Genomic DNA, 21471 nt, shown 5'->3' with positions numbered 1-21471 from the left:
ATGCAGATTGGATGACCTAAATAGAAGATGCAACTACATGGAAGTATGGAAAATCCACAATCCAGAGTGATGGTGTGGGTGCAATGCGGGGTGCAGTCACCGAGAGTTGGGCCTGGGCAGGGCTCTGGGCGGACATAGGAGGCAGATCAAGCATGGCCGGGTGGTGAGACGGACATGGCACCGTTTGGCGGGGGCGACAATATTAAGGGGGGGGGGGGTCACATGAAGGAATGAACAAGAGTAAGAAGAGGAAGAAGCAGCGTTATCAGCCGTTTGATTTTATTTTAAACGATCTAATACCAGATGATGCAAAACATTAGTAGTATTTTACTGTTCTAATAGTAAACTATTTTAAAACGATACCCAAACAAGAAGAAAATGGAAGAAGGGAAATAAAGCAGTGGCAGTATCGTAAAAGTTACCAGCCGCAAGTGCAAAACCGTCATCTAAACCCCTGCATAAACGATCTCCCCTTCGTCTTCTCTCTTGGCCACCGCCACCTCTCTCCGCGCGCACCACCGCCAGCGCCACTCGAAACCCCCCAACACTTGCGAGCCCTGAGATCTACTCGAGATGTGGCGCGGCTGTGTCTCGCGCGGCCTCTCCAAGGCCAAGGCCTCAGCCTCTAGGCTCTTCTCCACGACCTCGGTACCCTCGATCCCCTCTTTCTTTCTGCTTCATCTGATCGACGTAGTTTCCCCGAAATTTTCGAGTATTCTTATAGTTGATCGCGGAGCTGGGGGTTTTTAGGTGGAAATTCTACCTTTTTCTTCGAGTAATCTTGGTTTTCCTTCCGCAAAAACAAAGAGAGTAATCTTGGTTTTCTATGCGATGAGATGGCTTAGTGTTCGAGGAATGCACGACGATTGATTGTTCTTCTGTGCCTGTGAGCATTTGCAGTCCTCGTACACGGTGGTGGACCACTCGTATGACGCGGTGGTGGTGGGCGCAGGAGGCGCAGGTCTCCGGGCGGCCATCGGGCTCTCGGAGCACGGCTTCAGCACCGCCTGCATCACCAAGCTCTTCCCCACGCGGTCGCATACCGTCGCAGCTCAGGTATAGTACAATTATCGTCGCAAACCCTGGGTATCTGTGTATCCTGTTATTCTATTTAATTAATGAAATGAAATTCGCTGTAAGACATATAAGACAGAAACTGTTTCTTTTTCCGTGTGCCGTTTGGTGCTAATTTCCGTTGGTTAGTCAGTTTGGGAATAGGTGTTCGCAGACGAACACGTCACGTGTACCCTCGACGCCGGGGGTGGTGCACCGCAGCTCACGTTGAAGGAGTCTCACCGGAAGCGCGATTCGCAAGTCGACCGGCGAGAGCTTTTGAAGACCCGAAACCCTACACTCCCGGGAGGGACCCCGTCGGGGAGTATGGTGGCTATGGGCTGCCCTAGGTCGGTCAAGCCGCCCCTAGGGCCTCGGTATTCGCAGCTCTCCAACACGAAGAACGACGAAGAACGAGGGAGCAAGAACGAGGGAGGAACAAAACGTAGATGAAAAAGCTGTAGATGCGTTTGCGATTGTGTGTTGTTGTTCAATCGGCCGTCACCCCTTGTCTATATAAGAGGCGGGTGGACTTCCCGTACAAGAAAAGGACTTGCCTAGCCGTCCAAATCATCAAAACCTAATAAAACACGGACTATTCACAACCCCCGGCCCGGATGTCCGGCTCAAGGCCCGGATGATCCGGCCTAGCCCAATTTTTTGACAGCAGCTCACTGTTTTGGCTCTAGAATCCTCATACGACCTCGGATTTGGATGTTTTTTATATCCAAATCAACCGTCTCGACGAGACGCACAACTTTCATGTTGAACACTTTTTCATCCGAGGCCATCTTGAGGGTGTTTCGGGCCGTTTTCTAAAGTCTGCAGCAGAAAAACTTGTCCGGACGTCCGGACGATTGCCCGGATTGTCCGGCCTTTACCCGGATCATCCGGGACTTGACCCAGATCATCCGGCTTCAGCGCCAACCTTCTGGTGTCTTGATGCTCCAATTACCCGGATGATCCGGATCCCGGCCCGGATGATCCGGCCAAACATTGCTGCAGCGCACAGTTTTGCCTCTAACTTTTGCATACGATCTCGGATGGGGACGATCTTTATATCAAAATCGTCCGTTTCAACGAGACGAAGAACTTTGCAGTTGTAAGTTTTTCCATCCGAGGCGGTCTTAGTTAGGTTTCATGTCATTCTTTAACCTGGTGTCAATACGAGCATCTCTAAGATTGACATAACCTTTGCATACGAGCTTCGTTTTGGACCATCTCTATATTTATATCGATTGGCTCGAAGAGAGCCATCCAGTGGTGACATGAACTCATAATTCTAACATCATCTCATTATAGCCTTTGTCACTCTTTGTGATCATGCCATTTTCGAGCGTCAACACATGCCCCCCTGTTTTTCGGCAAAGCTTGGATGCCGAAAAATAATTTATCCATAGTTTGTTCTAAGGACGATGTCAACACCCCATCGGCCATTTATATGTTCTTAGGGCGATAGTTTTATATCGGCCACACCTTTTCTTAGGGCGATAGTTATATATCGACCATATATTTTCTCAGGGCGATAGTTATATATCGGCCGTTGCCTGTCTAGGCTTCTTGCCACACACTTGGATGATACTTCTTTAAATATTTGTCATTGAGAGCTCGAGGTAACAATGTGCCTTGTATGGATTCCACCAAATACGAGTTTCCGGGAACTATTCTTGTAATCCTAAAAGGACCTTCCCAACTTGGAGACCACTTCCCAAATTTTCTATCTTTCGAACCAATTGGTAGAATCACCTTCCACACGAGATCGCCAACTTGAAAATTCTTCAATTTGACCTTCTTATTGTAAGCTCTTGCTACCCTCAACTTATCCCTCTCTATGGCCTTTAAAGCAACCAAACGTTTATCGGCAACTTCATCAATATTGTCCATCATCAAGTTATAGAAGTCCACAGCCGATAAATCATTTTGTTTGGCTATTCTCAAAGCATTCAAATTCACTTCCACTGGTAAAACGGCCTCCTGACCATATACGAGCTCATATGGAGTCACCTTTGTAGCACCATGCCTTGAGACCCTATGTGCCCACAAAGCTTCGGACAATAGCTCATGCCATCTCCTTGGATTATCCCCAATCTTCTTCTTGATGAGCTTGATTAATATTTTATTACTAGACTCAGCTTGTCCATTGGCTTGGGCATAATATGGAGAGGAATTGAGCAACTTTATCTTATATGATTCAGCAAATTCTCTGACTTGATGTGACATAAAGGATGAACCTTGGTCCGTAGTTAATGTTTGAGGAATGCCGAATCTATGAATAATATGTTTAGTTATGAATTGAATTACCTTTGTATGCGTCATATTTTTTAGTGGTATTGCTTCAGACCATTTAGTGAAATAATCAGTCGCCACCAACACGAACCGATGCCCCTTTGAAGAAGAAGGATGAATCTCTCCAATAAAGTCTAATCCCCAACCTCTAAAAGGCCACGGCTTGATAATAGGATGTAACATAGCAACGGGAGCCAACTGGATATCACCAAACTTTTGACAAGCTTCACATCCTTTATAATACCGGAAGCAATCATTAACCATCGTCGGCCAATAAAACCCGGCACGTCGTAATAGCCATTTCATCTTGGGAGCCGACTGATGAGTGCCACAAATACCTTCATGGACCTCTCCCATAGCAACTCTCGCTTGGTCCTCGTCCAAGCACTTTAAAAGAACATCATCAACCGTTCGGCGATAGAGACCATCATCTCTCATTGTGTATTTGAAAGCCATACGCCGAACAGTCCTGTCCACCCTTTTACTAGGATCACACAAATAATCAATAATGGGTTTCCTCCAGTCTTGATTTTCTCCTTGTCTCGGCGTCCAATAACCGTCGGCTCAAATAAGTAATAGCATGCTCCTTTCCTTCGGTCTCTTGAGTCAAAACAGCACCAATAACACCTTCCTCCGCTGCAACATAAAGTCTAAATGGCTCCCTGTGCCTGGGCGCTTTCATAACCGGAGGAGTGCACAAATATTTCTTAATCATATCAAATGCCTCTTGCTGTTTTGCCCCCCAAGTAAAATCAACATCATTCTTTAACCGAAGGATAGGAGTAAATCAACCTTCCCTGATAGATTGGCTATGAACCTCCTCAAATGATTGACCTTGCCAAGGAATTTTTTCATATCTCTCTTGCATGTTGGAGCCCCTACTTTCTGTATAGCTTCTATCTTTTTGGGATCAATTTTCACGCCATCTTCATGAATAATGAAACCCAGAAACTTCCCAGCCGATACACCAAAGGCACACTTCAAAGGATTCATTGTCAGCCCATATTTCTTCATTCTTTCAAAAGCCAAACGCAAATCGGCTAAGTGAGATTCGAAAGCATCCGATTTGACAACAATATCATCAATATAAACCTCAAGTATTACACCAAGTAAATCATGAAAAATTAAATTCATAGCCCTTTGATACGTGGCACCAGCATTTTTTAATCCAAAGGTCATCACTGTCCACTCAAATAAACCAAGAAAACCGGGACATCAAAAAGCCGTTTTGGACATGTCCTCCTCGGCCATAAAAATCTGGTTATACCCCGCATTACCATCAAGAAAGCTAATGACCTTATGTCCAGAAGCATCATTAATAAGCATATCAGCTATTGGCATGGGATACTCATTTTTAGGTGTAGCTCTATTCAAATCTCTGAAATCAATGCACACCCTCAACTTGCCCGAGCCTTTTTTCTCTACTGGTACAATGTTAGAAATCCACTCGGCATACCTACAAGGTCTAATAAAATTAGCTTTAAGCAAACGACCGATCTCTTCCTTGATCCGGTCATATGTTTTTGGATTAAACTTTCTGGCCGATTGCTTGTATGGTCTAAAACCGTCCTTTATAGGTAACCGATGCTCCACTAGCTCTCGGCTTAAACCCGACATCTCATGATATTCCCATGCAAAGCAACAAACATATTCTTTCAATAGCTCAATCAACTTAGCCTTATGATCGGCTCTTAAATTTTCGTTTACAAATGTCGGCCTAGGAATTGAACCATCTCCTATATCTATCTCTTCTAATGGATCGGCCGATGTAAAACCTTGTCCTAACTTATCCATATCATCTATCTCTTCTATGGACTCATACATATCGTTCTCATTGGACCGATATTCTACAAGACGCTTTTGTAACCACTCTGAGTTAGGATCCATTTAAGTACATCATACCTTGGAGCCGATTATCGCCAACCGGCTTTAAAGAAATGGGCACGAAACCACTTTTTGTGGCGCTAAGAAAATCATATTCTGATAAGTCACGCCCCGTCAAGCAAGTAGCATTGGGGTGTTGCCAATCCACCGATGCATCGGCCAAAGCAACACAAGCCGAATTATCCGCATGAATGACTTCTACTTCATCATCAACCCATTGAATCAAAAACTGGTGCATAGTAGATGGCACACATTGGTTCGCATGAACCCAATCGCGGCCTAATATCACATTGTAGTTACCTTGCACCTCGGCGACAAAGAATGCGGTAGCCAAAGTTTTGCTTCCCACCGTAAGCTCCACATACATCACACCTTTGGCTTCAGTTTTCTCTTTGCCTTCAAATCCATTAAGCACCATGTTGGTCTTTATTAACTCTTCATCACGCAGCCCCAATTTTTTGAAGACCGAATATGGTATAAGATTCACCACAGCACCACCATCGACAAGCATTCTAGCAACCGGCGATCCATTAATATGACCTTTAAGGAACAATGGCTTCAAGTGCGTCACCGGTTCTTTTGGCTTCTCGAATATAGCATTTTTAGGACCAAAATCTAGCTGAGCTACTTCCCCTTCTTCATCTATAGCACGAAATTTAGCGGGTAAGTAATACACCATATTAATATCCATACCTTCATGAACTGGTGTAGACTCATAATCAATCATTTCATCTCCTTCCGCAAGCATGTCCACTGACTCCGAAACATCTTCAAGGGAAGAGGAAGTAGTAGGCAAAGTGGACGATGTAATAGTAGCCGCATCGTCCTCCGTTGGTGGTGTAGGTGTTGCTATGATCAATGCAGAGGCTGCAATGTTTTCCTTTTGCTTTGGCCTCCACACTTGTTTTGGGGGTACCATGGGACGGCTTTCATTGAATAATTTATCCCTTAGCTTTTCTGCTTCTTGTTCCTCCTTCTCATGACTTCTCATGCGCTGCAATCTCCTTTTTTGCGCCTTGGTCAGACCAGAAGGACACCACTTAGGCTGAGTATATCTTGGATCCCTCGACTTGGCCTTGCTTATGCTAGCTTCATGATCATTAGCCATGGGGCCTTGCTGGACTGCAGCCACATCTTTATTAGAATCAGCCGGATTATCAACAATAATCGGCTCTTTGATTATTAATTCTTTAGTGCCTATCATAATAGTTTCACCATTAGCATTCTTCTCCTTTTGCTTGCTAGGCTCTGAAATTTCAGCACTTGGTGATTTGGCACGCCACACTTGTCGGTTGACCCTTTTTTGATTATCTTGTATTGGCCGATTGACACCATTGTTCAAACGGCCTCGTGTGGGATAAGAAAGCCTCTCATGAACGGGCCTCCTTGGTTCTGCCCAACCCGGATGAAAAGCATAAGGGGCCATTGGGGGCTGCCCCCATCCTCCATTGAAGCCTCCCATGTAGTATGGCGCATAGGGGGGCGGAGCCATCCATGGTCCTGGTGCCCATGACCCATATGGCCTTGCATGATGATGAGATTCTTCCCTCGAAGGTGATCTTGAGCGCTTCAAATTTGATGACCGGTTAGAGCTAGAACCGGCCGCTTGATTGGCATACTTGGACAACAACATATCAAAAGTTGGCTTGATTCTCTTGCGCTGCACTTTAGCTTCATTCGTCTTCCACTTGCCAACCTATGGACTCTTGGGCTTAACAAATTTGACATGAGTGTTCTCTTGCACTTGTGATTGCCCCCCGAGTGTAGGATTCTTGATGGTGATCTTGATTACCTCCTTGCCACCGGGTTGCTTGTCAAGCACAACTTGTCTCCCCAAGACCTTGTTGCTCTCCTCATTTTTCCTGGGCTCACCAATGACAATATTATTTTTATTAGCTGATTCGGCTATGTCCGGCCAAATGAGCAGCTTCTTCCCTTCTAAATCCATGGTGTTCATTGGAAAGGGCTGTTTATCAACTTGCATCTCAGAAAAGTTCAATCGTCCGTCATTAATGGCCGATTGTATCTGTCGTCGAAAAACATTGCAATCGTTAGTAGCATGAGAAAAAGAATTATGATACTTGCAATAAGCACGTTGTTTCATCTCTTCAAACGGCGGTAAACTATGAGATATTCTAATAATCTTAGCCTGCAGCAAAGCATCAAATATTCTATCACACTTAGCAATGTTAAAAGTAAACTTCATCTCTTCATCACAATTCTTATGAATCGGTTTCAGATCATTGCAAGTAAAGGGTTTGGCCTTAGATGGCCAAACAAATTCAGTAGCAAAAACATCACCCTCATCGTCCGAGTGATCACTATCATATTCCACCATATTCATCTTTGGACGATCAGCTTTGTATCTATGCACTTCTTTGAGATCTTTGCTTCGGCTTTCCTGAGCCAAAGCCCTTTGTAAGACTTGGTTAATATTTAAGAACTCATACGCCTTCTAGCTTTTCTCTAATGGGAGTTCTCAAACCACTCAGCACTAGGTCTGCCAAGTCTCTCTCGGTTATCACCAAACTAAAACATCGGTTTTTCGTTTCTCTGAATCTCTTGACGTAATCGGAGACCGATTCATCATGCTTATGTTTAACCAATGTTAGATGTGACAACTTGAGTTCATTGTCGCCGCTGTAAAAGTGATCATGAAATTTCTGCTCTAGTTGCGACCAAACTCGAATGGAACCATGTGGCAAAGAAGAAAACCATGAAAATGCGGTACCAGTTAATGATAAAGGAAATAAACGCACTTTCAACTCATTTAGTGAACCTGCTTCACCTAATTGTGCTAAGTATTGACTAACATGCTCCCATGTGGTTTTTGTGCCCTCTCCATTGAACTTAACAAAATCTGGAATTTTATATCCTGGAGGGCACTAGATGGCATCAAAGTACTCGGGGTACGGCTTTTGGTAAATCCGATTCCGAGGTAACTCAACCCCAAAATTCTCTCGAAGCATCTTAGCCATCTCCTCTCTAAGATTAGCTAGACCATCATCCATAGCGGACGATGAAGCTTGTGGCAGTGGCATAGGAGGAGTATGGTTACTAGCTGTAGGTAGGAATTGTGGCAGGTATGTCGACCCATAATTTACTAGTGGTCGAGTGGTTGTAGCTGTAGGTAAGGTTGGGTTCGGCGTTGCCACCGAACCTGGCATGCTCATAATAGGATTAATGGGTGCAGCCACAATCTGATTTGTTTGGGTAGGATAATAAGCCATCGGCACGGGAGGCGCTGATGCAATAGGTAAAGCCAGATTAGGGTTTTGCACACTAGCAGCTACACCATCATTACCACTAGTCGATTGAGATGTATTCTTCTGAGCATTAGTATTTTCTATGAAAGTTTGATAGACTAGATTGTTACCATCAGCAATACGACTTTCAATCTCAGCCCACTGCTCAGGAGAAAAGGTAGTACTCACAGAAGGTTTAACCTGCTCGGCTTGAAGAGGAGGGAACTTGATTTCTTCAATCGGAGTGATGTTGCCTTGGCGATCCTTCTTGAACTTTGCAAGGAACTCCTGCAAATCCTTCTCTTCGCGCGCCTTCTTGTACTCCTCATAGACTTGGCGATGATCGGCCGATATCTCATCAAGACTGGGCTTAATGATGTTATCGACGTCTACCTCAGATGGCTTGGGAAGATCGGACATGGTGGACGATGATGATTGATCTTCGTTCCCCAGCGGAGTCGCCAAAAAGTGTGTTCGCACACGAACACGTCACGTGTACCCTCGACGCCGGGGGTGGTGCACCGCAGCTCACGTCGAAGGAGTCTCACCGGAAGCGTGATTCGCAAGTCGACCGGCGAGAGCTTTTGAAGACCCGAAACCCTACACTCCTGGGAGGGACCCCGTCGGGGAGTGCGGCGGCTATGGGCTGCCCTAGGTCGGTCAAGCCGCCCCTAGGGCCTCGGTATTCGCAGCTCTCCAACACGAAGAACGACGAAGAACGAGGGAGCAAGAACGAGGGAGGAACAAAACGTAGATGAAAAAGCTGTAGATGCGTTTGCGATTGTGTGTTGTTGTTCAATCGGCCGTCACCCCTTGTCTATATAAGAGGCGGGTGGACTTCCCGTACAAGAAAAGGACTTGCCTAGCCGTCCAAATCATCAAAACCTAATAAAACACGGACTATTCACGACCCCCGGCCCGGATGTCCGGCTCAAGGCCCGGATGATCCGGCCTAGCCCAATTTTTTGATAGCAGCTCACTGTTTTGGCTCTAGAATCCTCATACGACCTCGGATTTGGACGTTTTTTATATCCAAATCAACCGTCTCGACGAGACGCACAACTTTCATGTTGAACACTTTTTCATCCGAGGCCATCTTGAGGGTGTTTCGGGCCGTTTTCTAAAGTCTGCAGCAGAAAAACTTGTCCGGACGTCCGGACGATTGCCCGGATTGTCCGGCCTTTACCCGGATCATCCGGGACTTGACCCAGATCATCCGGCTTCAGCGCCAACCTTCTGGTGTCTTGATGCTCCAATTACCCGGATGATCCGGATCCCGGCCCGGATGATCCGGCCAAACATTGCTGCAGCGCACAGTTTTGCCTCTAACTTTTGCATACGATCTCGGATGGGGACGATCTTTATATCAAAATCATCCGTTTCAACGAGACGAAGAACTTTGCAGTTGTAAATTTTTCCACCGAGGTGGTCTTAATTAGGTTTCATGTCATTCTTTAACCTGGTGTCAATACGAGCATCTCTAAGATTGACATAACCTTTGCATCCGAGCTTCGTTTTGGACCATCTCTATATTTATATCGATCGGCTCAAAGAGAGCCATCCAGTGGTGACATGAACTCATAATTCTAACATCATCTCATTATAGCCTTTGTCACTCTTTGTGATCATGCCATTTTCGAGCGTCAACAATAGGATGAATTTTTTTTGAACGATCCAGCAAAACGCTGGTTTATATATTAAGCAGTAACAGGCTGATCCGTGGATCCAAGGAGGAAAGTAAAAGAACAGTAAGAGAAAAATAAAAAGGCCCCGGAAAGGCCTGAAAGAGTTCCCAATCTTTCATGACGGATCCCTGAAAGGGGTCTCCGGACATTTTGCGCCGGCCATACGCCAAAGATCGCCGCGACTATACCGGTGACAGGCGCAATAACCACGCTGAAAGTGCAGTTGTTTCTCTCCTGCCACAGCTCCTAATCCCCCATGATGATCATTGACTCGATTTCCTTATTGTGGTGACCTTGCGAGGCATAGACGATCCCCATGGCAAACTCCGTTGAAGTTTGATTTGGAAGTCTGGCGCGCCCCTTTCGGTGAAGTTTTTCATATACCTAGCCTCCTTGAATCGCTGCTGGACTGCCGACCGGCTTGCTCGGCGTGGTCTACAGCACGAGCCGACATGCGTCTTCTGCCTCCAGGAGCCAGAGTCTTTGCATCATATCTTGGTGGGATGCATTTTTGCTCGGTCTGTCTGGCACGAGATCCTCAGCTGGTGCTCCCCCTCCACCCTCCCGCCCGATGGATCTTCCGGCTTCTTCGCTTGGCTCTCCGTGGCCCTCCTCAGGTTACCTGCTACCACTCGCCGCGGCCTCACTACCTTGGCTGGCCTTGTGGCCTGGACGCTTTGGCGCCACCGGAATGCGGTTATCTTTGACAAGATCGCCCCGTCTACCCCGACCGTGGTCACCACTATTCAAGACGACGCACGCTCCTGGGCCATCGCCGGAGCCAAAGGACTTAGTGCTTTTATTCCTGTAACCTGATCTTGTATGAGGGGCTGAGCAACCCCATCACTCTATGCTCACTTGAACGCCACGGACACGCCTTCTTGCGTACGTGTATGTGGCGTCGGCCTGTTGTATTCCTCCTTTCTCTCTATCAATGCAAAGATACGCTACAAAGCGTATTCGCGAAAAAAAAACTCCGTTGAACTGCCCTCGCATGCCAATAAATTACCATTTGGCAGGGCTATTTATTTTTCTCTGGTACTCCTTGTGTAGTATGCTAATCAAGTGAGAAGAGAGTAGAAGAGTGAAAGGCAGCCAAGTGGTTCTAAGCTGATGCTAGCCTGAGCATTAGGTTGGATCAATATTGTTGCAGTTCGCAAGGAGGAGTGGAGCATCTGTTCTCAGACTGCTGGATTTCATAATTAACAGTTTGTTAGGGGTGACCAAGGTAAGGCAGTGAATAAAGTCTTGTATAGAATAAGCCGAAGTTCTGCTGTGTTTGGTCCAAAAATTAAATGATACGTGGGCCTAAAATCTGCGAATTATGTGTGACCCTGTTATTTCCATCCCTGAATTAGGCGTAGTATTCGCATTTCTCAGCAATGCGTGTTTCATGCTAAAGCAGATGTGCTGTTCAGGACTTTTTGCGTGCTTTCCTTGACTTGTAAGGTTATTATGTTAAGGAATATTCATATTGATGCCATACCATCCTAAGTTTGTAATGTCGAAACTCTCAATTTGTCAGCATGCATTCTATCTGACAAATTTCTGTGCTACTATGCCACTGACCTGTGCTTGCTTGACTTGTAATGTTGCATTTTCCATGTAGGTGTAAGGTCACTTTCAGGCTTTGTGTCTTTTGCACTACTAATATGAACTGCTAGATTTCCTGTTTAGTTGTGAGCTATTGTCTAAAGTTTTTTTTGACTTTGGGCATGCACTAACATGCAAGAATGTATGCAGGGAGGCATAAATGCTGCTCTAGGAAACATGAGCGAAGATGACTGGAGATGGCATATGTATGATACGGTCAAGGGAAGCGACTGGCTTGGTAAGCTACTCCACAAATTTTGATGTTTTAGGGAAAATACGTAGAGGTTATAATCATAGAAATTTGAGAGCTAATGCAAACTGACATCTTTCTAAGCAACTGGCGTGAAAACCCATTCATTTTTAACAGAACCTACAAAACCTCATTGAAATTTCTTTATAATATGCAATTCTTATCCACTTTCAGGTGATCAAGATTCTATCCAATATATGTGTAGAGAAGCACCAAAAGCTGTTATACCGAAATAGGCTTACGCCCCGCTATATTGATATAGCAACCACCCGATACAACAATCCGGTCCACGCTGGGGCAAACAGCACAAGCACGCCCAAAAGAAATAACAAGAGAAAATAAGAGAAGAAATGCCAACAACGCCGGATCGACGAAAGCTACGGCACACCGCGATCGTTGCGCCCACCGAAGATAACCACCACGCTCCAAAGCCACCGAGTTGCCGTGTACCAAGCACCACCTTCAAGAAGGAATGCGACGATGACGACGCTGCTGCCCGGACGAGTCCTAGGATTTCTCCCGGTACACGGAGGGTAGAGGGGGGAGAGGGTCACCCGACGCCCTTCAAGAAGGATGGTGGCGCCCGCAGGCATCACCGCGTTGGTGCCGGCAAGACCCGACATGGATTTCTCCCGACCTCTCGCGCCCACCACCCAGGACCAACCTTCGGCTCCACCACACCCGCCGCCCACCAACATGCGCCAACAGTCACGAGGACACCGCCGTCGTCTCACCACGGCCAACGAAGCGAGGCCGGCCGGATCCAAACGAGACACCCGAAGACAAGGACCGGCAGCACCGCAGCCACGAGGGAGGGAACAACCTCCACCGGCTTAGGCGGTAGCAGACCGGGCATAGCAGCAGAGGCACACCAGACCCCCTGTCCGGCCAGGCCCTGCGTGGGCCCGTGAAGCTTCGCCGCCGTGCTGCAGCAGTCGCGGCACAGCAGCCGCCGTCCCTGTCACGAGGAGCTCACCGGAAACCACCGGAGAACAGCCCACTGCGGCCACCAGCAGGCCCGCCCCGACCCAGATCGGGCCCGTAGGGCCTAGATCTGGGCCAGCCGAGCGCCGCCGGCCGCCGCAGGCCATGGGCCGTCACCGCCGCCAAGGGGCAACGCCTCCGCATCGCCGCCGTCCAGATCCGCGCCGGAACGCCGCCGGCCGAAGGGCTCCGCCGCCAGGACCGCTCACCCGAGCCGGGGTCCAGCGACGGGTGAAGAAGGAGGGCCGCCACCGCCGGACTGCGGGGCGCCGCGCGGGCAACGCCCGGCCGCGCCCGCCGGCGGCAGCGGCGAGGGGGAAGGGGGGCGGGGACTCGCGGGGAGGGGGAGGGGTGGGGAGCCGCCCCGGTCGCCTCGCTCGGGGAGGGCGACGCGGGGGCACGGGGGGGGGGGGGGGGGGTTCGGACCCTCACCAAAAGCTGTTATAGAACTTGAAAATTATGGATTGCCATTTTCAAGAACTGAAGATGGAAAGATATACCAACGTGCATTTGGAGGCCAGAGTTTAGATTTCGGGAAAGGTACTTTCTAACTTAAGTGTAAGAAGGAAACCTTCATAGTATCTTATTCCTCATCCTACCACTATCTGCTATCATCAGGTGGACAGGCCTACCGATGTGCATGTGCTGCTGACAGGACAGGGCATGCTATGCTCCACACGTTATATGGTCAAGCCATGAAGCATAACACTCAGTTTTTTGTAGAATATTTTGCACTAGACCTTCTCATGGACAATGAAGGTAAGATAACTATGTTATTCAGATTGTCATGTATCTTCTCCCCTCATATCTGGTAGCACACGAGATTCAATTTGAATTAGATAAATTATTTCGATTTGAAATGAATTGCTCTGCCAGACATCTTAGATTCAACTTTTTTTTTCTTGTGGCAACGTACAACAGAGACATCTGTTAGAACTTAATAACTCACCAGGATCTAAAACGAACATCTCAGTGGAAGTACCAGCAATGAAGGAACACCTGAAATTTCTCTGCTTGCCTTTTTTTTCCAACCAACCGGCAGGAGCTCTGCCTTTTCATTAAGAAGAGAATTGGTCAGTTTATAAGGAAATCTGGCAGAAAACTGATACATCTGCGACAAGTGCACACACCAGCCCTGAGGTTGCGCACCAACCGAGCCGTCGACACTGCCACCTAAGTGACAAGAGACGACACCCTATCACTCAACACCGGTTTTCGGAGCCGCTGCTCCCATGACCCCACCGACCCTGAGGCCGCGGACCAGCCTAGTCGATGTCTCTGTCGCCCTAGCGACCAAAGACAACACCTTCGCACAGAAGATCTTCAGAGCCGCCACTCCGACTTCTACATTGGCCCCGAGGCCACGAACCAGCTAGTCGATGGCACTGCCGCCCAAGTGACCAAAGCCACCACCACGCGCAGGAGACTTCCAGAGCCGCCACTCCGACTACCACACCGGTCCTGAGGCCACGCACACTCCTAGCCAACGAAGCTAACAAAGCCACTGCAATATGATTGTTAGACCACAGCAATTGTTCTTCCACTATCTTCAATTGCTTGATCCACTGCAAATATGATTGTTATTGAAGCCAACTTCCTCCGGTCAAACAAAATATGACTTCATAATCAGCTTATTTCTGGTGGCGAATATTCAAAGACTAGCTGGTTCATACCAATCCATATCGCCCAAGCAACTAACGCAAAACCAGGCAGGGCAAGTTCCAGCCCATGTATTGCCCTGCAGCCACACATCCCAATTTCAGAATATTACAAAGATAAACGTATCTAGAAACAATCATATTCATCTTATGTGTTTCAAATTGTTGCTATGATGTACTCCCTTCGTTCCTAAATATTTGTCTTTCTAGAGGTTTCAACAAGCGACTACATACGGAGCAAAATGAGTGAATCTACACTCTAAAATATGTCTATATACATCCGTATGTGGTAGTCCATTTGAAATCTCTAAAAGACAAATATTTAGGAACGAAGGGAGTAATAAATTAACCCACTTCCCATAGACATGTTGAGCACTTCATATTACACTTTCTAGCTATGGTTCTGTCTATGAATTCGAAGCATTGTTTGATTATTATTTTTTGTTTTCCGAGCTTGTGGTGTTCTTGTTGCGCTAACCATAATGTTGCTTATGCGTTATGGACTTATAGGGGATTTGTCCATAAGTGTTAACATGGTCTGTTTTATTCTCTATGCCATTGCCCATGAACCCAAGCCTGCTTGTTATAGTTCTCCCTAAGTGTTTGTTGCCTCCTTTTGTTATTCTGTTCCATAGCGACATTGACATGCTTCTTGCTGCTTCTGGAGCTTTTGTATTGGACTCATGAAGATTGTTTCGAGCTTTCCATGGTGTCAATACTAGTAATTAACACATAATGATATTTCAGGCAACTGCCAGGGAGTCATTGCCTTAAACATGGAGGATGGTACGCTTCACCGTTTCCGTGCAACAAATACAATTCTAGCCACCGGGGTAATATTATTATTATTATTTCTACGTTTGTAGGTATAAATTGTTTGTGCTTGCTTACTTTAGCCGTGAAATTATTTTTGGGTTATGGAAGTCGGGTTACGGCAGGGCCTACTTCTCAGCAACCTCAGCTCACACATGTACTGGAGATGGCAATGCCATGGTTGCACGTGCTGGTTTACCTCTTCAAGTTAGTTTTTGTCTAATGCTGATGCTAATTTTTAAGTTCCTCCTCTTCCATTATCCTGTTTGATTATGCTTGTGTGATATATGCATTGCAGGATCTTGAGTTCGTCCAGTTCCATCCTACAGGCATATATGGTGCTGGATGCCTCATCACTGAAGGTTGTATATATTCAACTATTTCTCCCTGTTGTTATCATTAGGGAAGCAACTTGATCATAAAACCCTCTAATCTATGGATGATGTATTTCTGGAGTTGATGTTGTACTTGTCTGTTAAGCCCCCTTTTTCTCTTCTCTGACAACTTGTGTTTACCTTGTTGATCTCACATGGTTTTCTCAGGATCCCGTGGTGAGGGTGGTATTCTTAGGAACAGTGAAGGTGAGCGTTTCATGGAACGATATGCTCCTACTGCAAAGGATCTTGCTTCTCGTGATGTTGTTTCAAGATCCATGACAATGGAAATTAGAGAAGGACGTGGTGTTGGTAAGTAGTCTTAGTCATCTTTTTATATGTTCAAAAAGTTGCCAAATTGTGTGGCTTATTCACGTCAACCTTATCCTTTTGTCTGGTTATCGCAGGGCCATTGAAGGATCACATCTATTTGCATCTTAACCACCTGCCTCCTGAAGTTCTCAAGGAAAGACTTCCTGGTATATCTGAAACTGCTGCTATTTTTGCTGGTGTTGACGTCACCAAGGAGCCCATTCCAGTTTTGCCTACCGTTCACTACAACATGGGTGGGATCCCAACAAACTACCATGGGGAGGTTCGTCTTGAGTAACCATATTAAACATGATCATGGATCATATTTGCTGTTCTCCTAATAGGTGTTCTGTTTTAAATATTATTAGGTTGTAGATATCAAGGGTGATAATCCAGATACTGTTATTCCTGGTTTAATGGCTGCTGGAGAAGCAGCGTGCGCGTCTGTTCATGGTGCAAATCGTTTGGGTGCAAATTCACTTCTTGACATAGTTGTGTTTGGTAGAGCTTGTGCAAACAGGGTAGCTGAGATTTCGAAACCAGGTAAGCTCCTTTCTTTTCTTCTGCATCTCATTGCTTTCTTGGCTCTGACTCACTGTACCTATATTGCAGGTGACAAGCAGAAACTTCTGGAAAAAGGTGCAGGGGAGAAGACTATAGCATGGTTGGACAAGCTGAGAAATGCAAATGGTTCATTGCCAACTTCCAAGATCCGTCTCAACACGCAACGTATTATGCAAAATAATGCTGCAGTTTTCCGTACACAAGAAACGCTTGAAGAAGGTATTGAACATATCCTTTGTAGAGTTCATCACCATCCTGTGTTTTTTCTCGAACAATCATTATCCTGTGTCTGTTATCTGTTCTCACCATAGACCCTTGAGAGGTAAGGGAAATTCTTAGAGCTATTTATGCATGAAAAGCAGGAAGCAAGAACAACATAAGTAAAGATACACAAGCAGGAAGAACCACTATTCTTGGTTATAATTATCATTTATCAAAAAATACTCATTGGCCATATGTTTATTAGGTTGTCAACTGATCAGCAAAGCATGGGAAAGTTATCATGACGTGAAGATCAGTGACCGAAGCCTCATATGGTATATGTTATTCCTCGCAGGAATTGTATGAAGCAGTTTGACTTGTATTCCTGCAGTAATCACCCATTTTTGTTGTCGTTTGTTTATGCAGGAATTCAGACTTGATAGAAACCATAGAGCTGGAAAATCTGTTGATAAATGCATGCATAACTATGTATTCAGCAGAGGCTCGGAAGGAAAGCAGAGGAGCTCATGCTCGTGAAGATTTCACGGTTTGCTACTTGGCTTTGTTTGTTTTACTGTCTCTTCTTCCTTGCACAGTAACGGCAATTGTTTCTCCTTGTTGCTTACAGACAAGAGACGATGAGCGTTGGATGAAGCACTCACTGGGGTAAGTATTTTGATAGTCTTCTCTTCATTATTAAGCTTAATGTGGTTACATCAAGCAATTTTGTGGAGTGAAACAAATTATAGTAGCGTGTAATCGGTGTAAAACCCACTAAGGGAGTCTCCAACGGTGTACCCCAAATCGGACACAATAAATGTCCGTGGACCCACCAAACTGGACACACCAAACTTCCATGGATGCGTCCGCGGACCCGAATATGGGAGCCGGCCACCCAACCCTGTGCAGCAAACCTCCGCCCTTGTCCGTCCTTGTTTTTTCCCCTATGATTCCAAACATTAAGTTTTCAAATAAAATAATTCAATCTTCAATCCAACTTATTCACGCATATGCTCTAGTTTAGTTCTCCCCTTTAAGCGCAAGAGATGCTCAATCAGATCATTCCGAAGCTGCTCATGAGTTGCTTGATGGCTTGATGGTGAATATGTTGATGCATTTGGATAAAATCTCCAAACGTCGCCAAATTCTGCTCTGGAAGTTGGATAGGAACACTCTTCTAGACCTTCGTCAACTTCTTCACCCTCATCCTCCACAATCATGTGGTACATGATCACACAACAAGTCAACACCTCCCACAACGTCTCTGGATCTCATTGTTTAGCAGGTACATGAACAACTGCAAAACGAGCTTGGAGCACTCCAAATGCCTTCATCCTTTGTAGTGTCTTCGGACAAAGCAAGATCTTTTTTCAGTATTTGGCTCGGACATGGTCTTTGACAAAGGTCACCCACCGATGATAGACACAATCAATCAAATAGTAGCCCATGTTGTAGTCATGACCATTGATGGTATAGTTGCACGGAGGAGCTTGTCACACAGTCAACCTAGCAAACAAAGGAGACCGCTGCAACACATTGATGTCATTGTGAGACCCGTGCATGCCAAAAAAACTGCCAAATTCAGAGGTCTTGTGATGCATCTGCTTTAAGAATGATGGTAGGCTTCTTAACATGCCCTTGTTTAACATATAGGCAGTTTTTCCATTTTCAGTGCATGCAATCAATGGATCCGAGCATACCTGGCCACCCTCTTGCTTCCGAGAGTGCCATGAGCCTTTCGGTGTCTGGGACAGTTGGTTCTCTCTGTGGTCCAAACATCTTGACCGCTACAGTAGCAAACCTGACCCGGAGCTACTCGTCCCATGTATCTGCGGCCGTGCCATAGAACATCCTCAACGCAGCCGTGCACTTCTGATAACCAGAAAATAACGGCCTCCTTCAAGATGAAGTAGTCATCATAGGCTCAGACACCATTCTAGAGACCATCAAAAACATCTTTTTGCATCTGAAAGCGTCAGCGAAAATGGTCTACGAATAGGGCATTTGGGACAAAGTACTTGTCCATCAGTATCAAATGCCCCCATGCCCTATTCCGATTCAACACTCATCCCTTGACTGATCCCTTGAAACCGAGAACATGCTCCCCGGCACATGCTCCTCTGTATGCTCTGCATCTGGAAGGACCGCCCTCATCATCGCCATTCGTCATCATCCAATGAGGATGAATCCATGAAGTTGTAGTACAAGTACTCCAAATCCATCGTGTTTGCTTCAAAGGAAGGAAAAAATTGTCAACAATTTGGCTATGGCATTTGGCCAAACACTTGTCAGGCGTGGTGTCCGCCATGGATGCCACAGGGCGGACAATACCTGGGCAGCGAACGGACGAGGGTGGAACGGTCAGGGTGCCGCACTTCAAGGCAGGTAGGCGCGTGGGTGATACAGCGGCGACGTTGGTAGCCGCCGCTCAGGGAGGGAGCGGATACAGAGTGTGGGGAAGGGGGAGTAAGGAAAACGCAGCTCCGAGTGAGGTTTTGAGTGGGTCGGGGGTGTCAGAGTCCTACGTGACGGATATCTATCGACTCGCAACCTCCCCTTGGTTTGGTGCCGGTTTCTGGGAATTTGGCCTCGTCTGTGGTGTCCGGACATTTAGGGGCGGTACGGCGTATAGGGTTGGTGATGTCCTAAATTCAGCAACTTGATGCCATTTGTCATGTGTTTTACAGGTACTGGGAGAACGAGAAGGTACGATTGGCATACAGGCCAGTCCATATGAACACATTGGATGATGAAATCGAGTCGTTCCCACCGAAAGCACGAGTATACTGATTCATGCGTCTCAGCTCGGTGATTTAATTGAGGTTGTTAATAAAGCATGCGGTGGGTATTCTCTAGCTGAGAGCTGCAGCTGAATTTCGTCCTTGTTTTTCCTGTGCATCCTGTGTAATTCATGAGAAATAAATAAATAAAACAAAAAAAAATACTAGTGCCTAGCTTGTCCCTTTCTGGGTTCGTTGGTGTAAATCTTTATCTTTATCTTTATCTTACTGGCTATCGCTTCTGCTCGTCCGTCATTAAAACTGCCCCTAAGGTTGCAAATAATTACCCACCAATGCCAAGTGAGAAAAACGTTTGGTTTCTTTTTTTTTGTCCGCGCTCGGCATAGCTCAATAAGTGGAGATCCCCTCATGTACAACAAAATGCGAGTAGCGCATTGGTTGGTACCTTGACAATCCGCGCTGGAGATCGTGGGTTCGATTCCCTCATCCTCCCTTTTTCTTTGAAAGATCAAATACTTTTTGAATTTTTCATATCTTTGAGACCCTAACTTCAAATCTAACATGTGATATATGAATATTCATAAAAAAACTTGCAGATTCCAAAAATGTCTTTATCATTAATTTTTGGAATTATGTTCATAAACCATAATGCAAACTTAAGTAATACCTTCTTTATTTGATGAGATACTTTCGAAATGCCTATTGGACATGTCCTTATAGATTGGTTGTCTTTAAAAGATCAAGTACTTTCTGAAATTTTCATATCTTTGAAACCCTAACTTCAAATCTGACATGTGATATATGAATATTCATCGGAAAAATGTGTAGACTCCAAAAATGCCATTATCATTAATTTTTGAAATTTTGTTCAGGATGCAAACTTAAATAATACCTTAGAAATGCCTATTACATATGTCCTTATAGATTGGTTGTTTTTGATGGAGCTATCCAATAACTTTTTGTTGGAAAGATCAAATACTTTTTGAATTTTTCATATCTTTGAGACCCTAATTTCAAATCTAACATGTGATATACGAATATTCATTAAAAAATGTGTAGATTCCAAAAATTAATCATAATGCAAACTTAAGTAATACCTTCTTTATTTGATGAGATACTTTAGAAATGCCTATTACACATGTCCTTATAGATTGGTTGTCTTTAAAAGATCAAATACTTTCTGGAATTTTCATATCTTTGAAACCCTAACTCCAAATCTGACATGTGATATATGAATATTCATCAGAAAAATGTGTAGACTCCAAAAATGCCATCATCATTAATTTTTGAAATTTTGTTCAGGATGCAAACTTAAATAATACCTTAGAAATGCCTATTACATATGTCCTTATAGATTGGTTGTTTTTGATGGAGCTATCCAATATGTTTGCAACCAAATTAAGTCTTTAAATAAATTATGATTGCACACACACACACGCACACACACACACAAACACACACACACACACACACACACACACACACACACACACACACACACACATTGCGCGCACGCAAACACATAGTCCCTCGGTCCGGAAAAACTTGTCCCCTCAGATGGATGTATATATATAGCACTAATACTAAATAATGCTCTTATGCACATGTCGTCATTAAATATTAAAATGTACTTTGCTATTTTCATTCTAATGCAATACTTTTTGGGCATCACTGAGAAACAACAGCAAATGCGTAAACTAGGTAGATATTTGTGTTGTATAATTAATTCTAAACACCTTGAGTACACTTCAAAAATCATCACACCTTTATAATTTGCACAACGTCACTTATCATGTAGCTTGTTGTGTGGCATCATGAAAGATTTGAA

The 21471-nt window shown here is 45.3% G+C and overlaps 1 protein-coding gene and 1 long non-coding RNA gene across 4 annotated transcripts; one reads left to right on the top strand and one right to left on the bottom strand.

Moving 5' to 3' along the window:
* Positions 1-441: 441 nt before the first annotated feature.
* LOC123044980 (succinate dehydrogenase [ubiquinone] flavoprotein subunit, mitochondrial) lies at positions 442-19905 on the top strand. Of its 3 annotated transcripts, XM_044467889.1 has the most exons (17): positions 442-648; positions 901-1056; positions 11897-11984; positions 12171-12206; positions 13410-13520; positions 13599-13739; positions 15386-15471; positions 15563-15658; positions 15750-15813; positions 15994-16137; positions 16233-16420; positions 16506-16680; positions 16750-16920; positions 17168-17237; positions 17329-17449; positions 17531-17568; positions 19590-19905. In XM_044467889.1, exons 1-17 carry the CDS (start codon positions 574-576, stop codon positions 19690-19692), a joined length of 1863 nt encoding a protein of 620 aa, XP_044323824.1. In that variant the 5' UTR covers positions 442-573; the 3' UTR covers positions 19693-19905. The 3 variants fall into 3 exon arrangements, with proteins under 3 accessions (XP_044323824.1, XP_044323822.1, XP_044323823.1); XM_044467887.1 differs by lacking the exons at positions 12171-12206; positions 13410-13520 and having other exon boundaries at positions 443-648; XM_044467888.1 differs by lacking the exons at positions 12171-12206; positions 13410-13520; positions 13599-13739 and having other exon boundaries at positions 443-648.
* On the bottom strand, positions 17367-19581 carry LOC123044981 (uncharacterized). The gene is made up of 2 exons (XR_006420861.1): positions 19234-19581; positions 17367-19132 (listed from the first exon to the last, which is right to left on the bottom strand). It is a non-coding gene; the product is annotated as an uncharacterized lncRNA (long non-coding RNA).
* Positions 19906-21471: the final 1566 nt, after the last annotated feature.

Source organism: Triticum aestivum, chromosome 2B, assembly GCF_018294505.1.
Source record: "Triticum aestivum cultivar Chinese Spring chromosome 2B, IWGSC CS RefSeq v2.1, whole genome shotgun sequence".
Classification (NCBI taxonomy): Eukaryota; Viridiplantae; Streptophyta; class Magnoliopsida; order Poales; family Poaceae; genus Triticum; species Triticum aestivum.
This window is presented reverse-complemented; position numbering and strand designations above follow the sequence as displayed.

What these genes read in the sequence shown, in the direction of transcription:
- LOC123044980 (XM_044467889.1), top strand. Translation starts at nt 574, where the DNA reads ATGTGGCGCGGCTGTGTCTCGCGCGGCCTCTCCAAGGCCAAGGCCTCA. An exon ending in CAACAAACTACCATGGGGAG is followed by an intron (nt 16,421 to 16,505) that starts GTTCGTCTTGAG and finishes AAATATTATTAG; the next exon opens with GTTGTAGATATCAAGGGTGA. An exon ending in ATGCTCGTGAAGATTTCACG is followed by an intron (nt 17,450 to 17,530) that starts GTTTGCTACTTG and finishes TGTTGCTTACAG; the next exon opens with ACAAGAGACGATGAGCGTTG.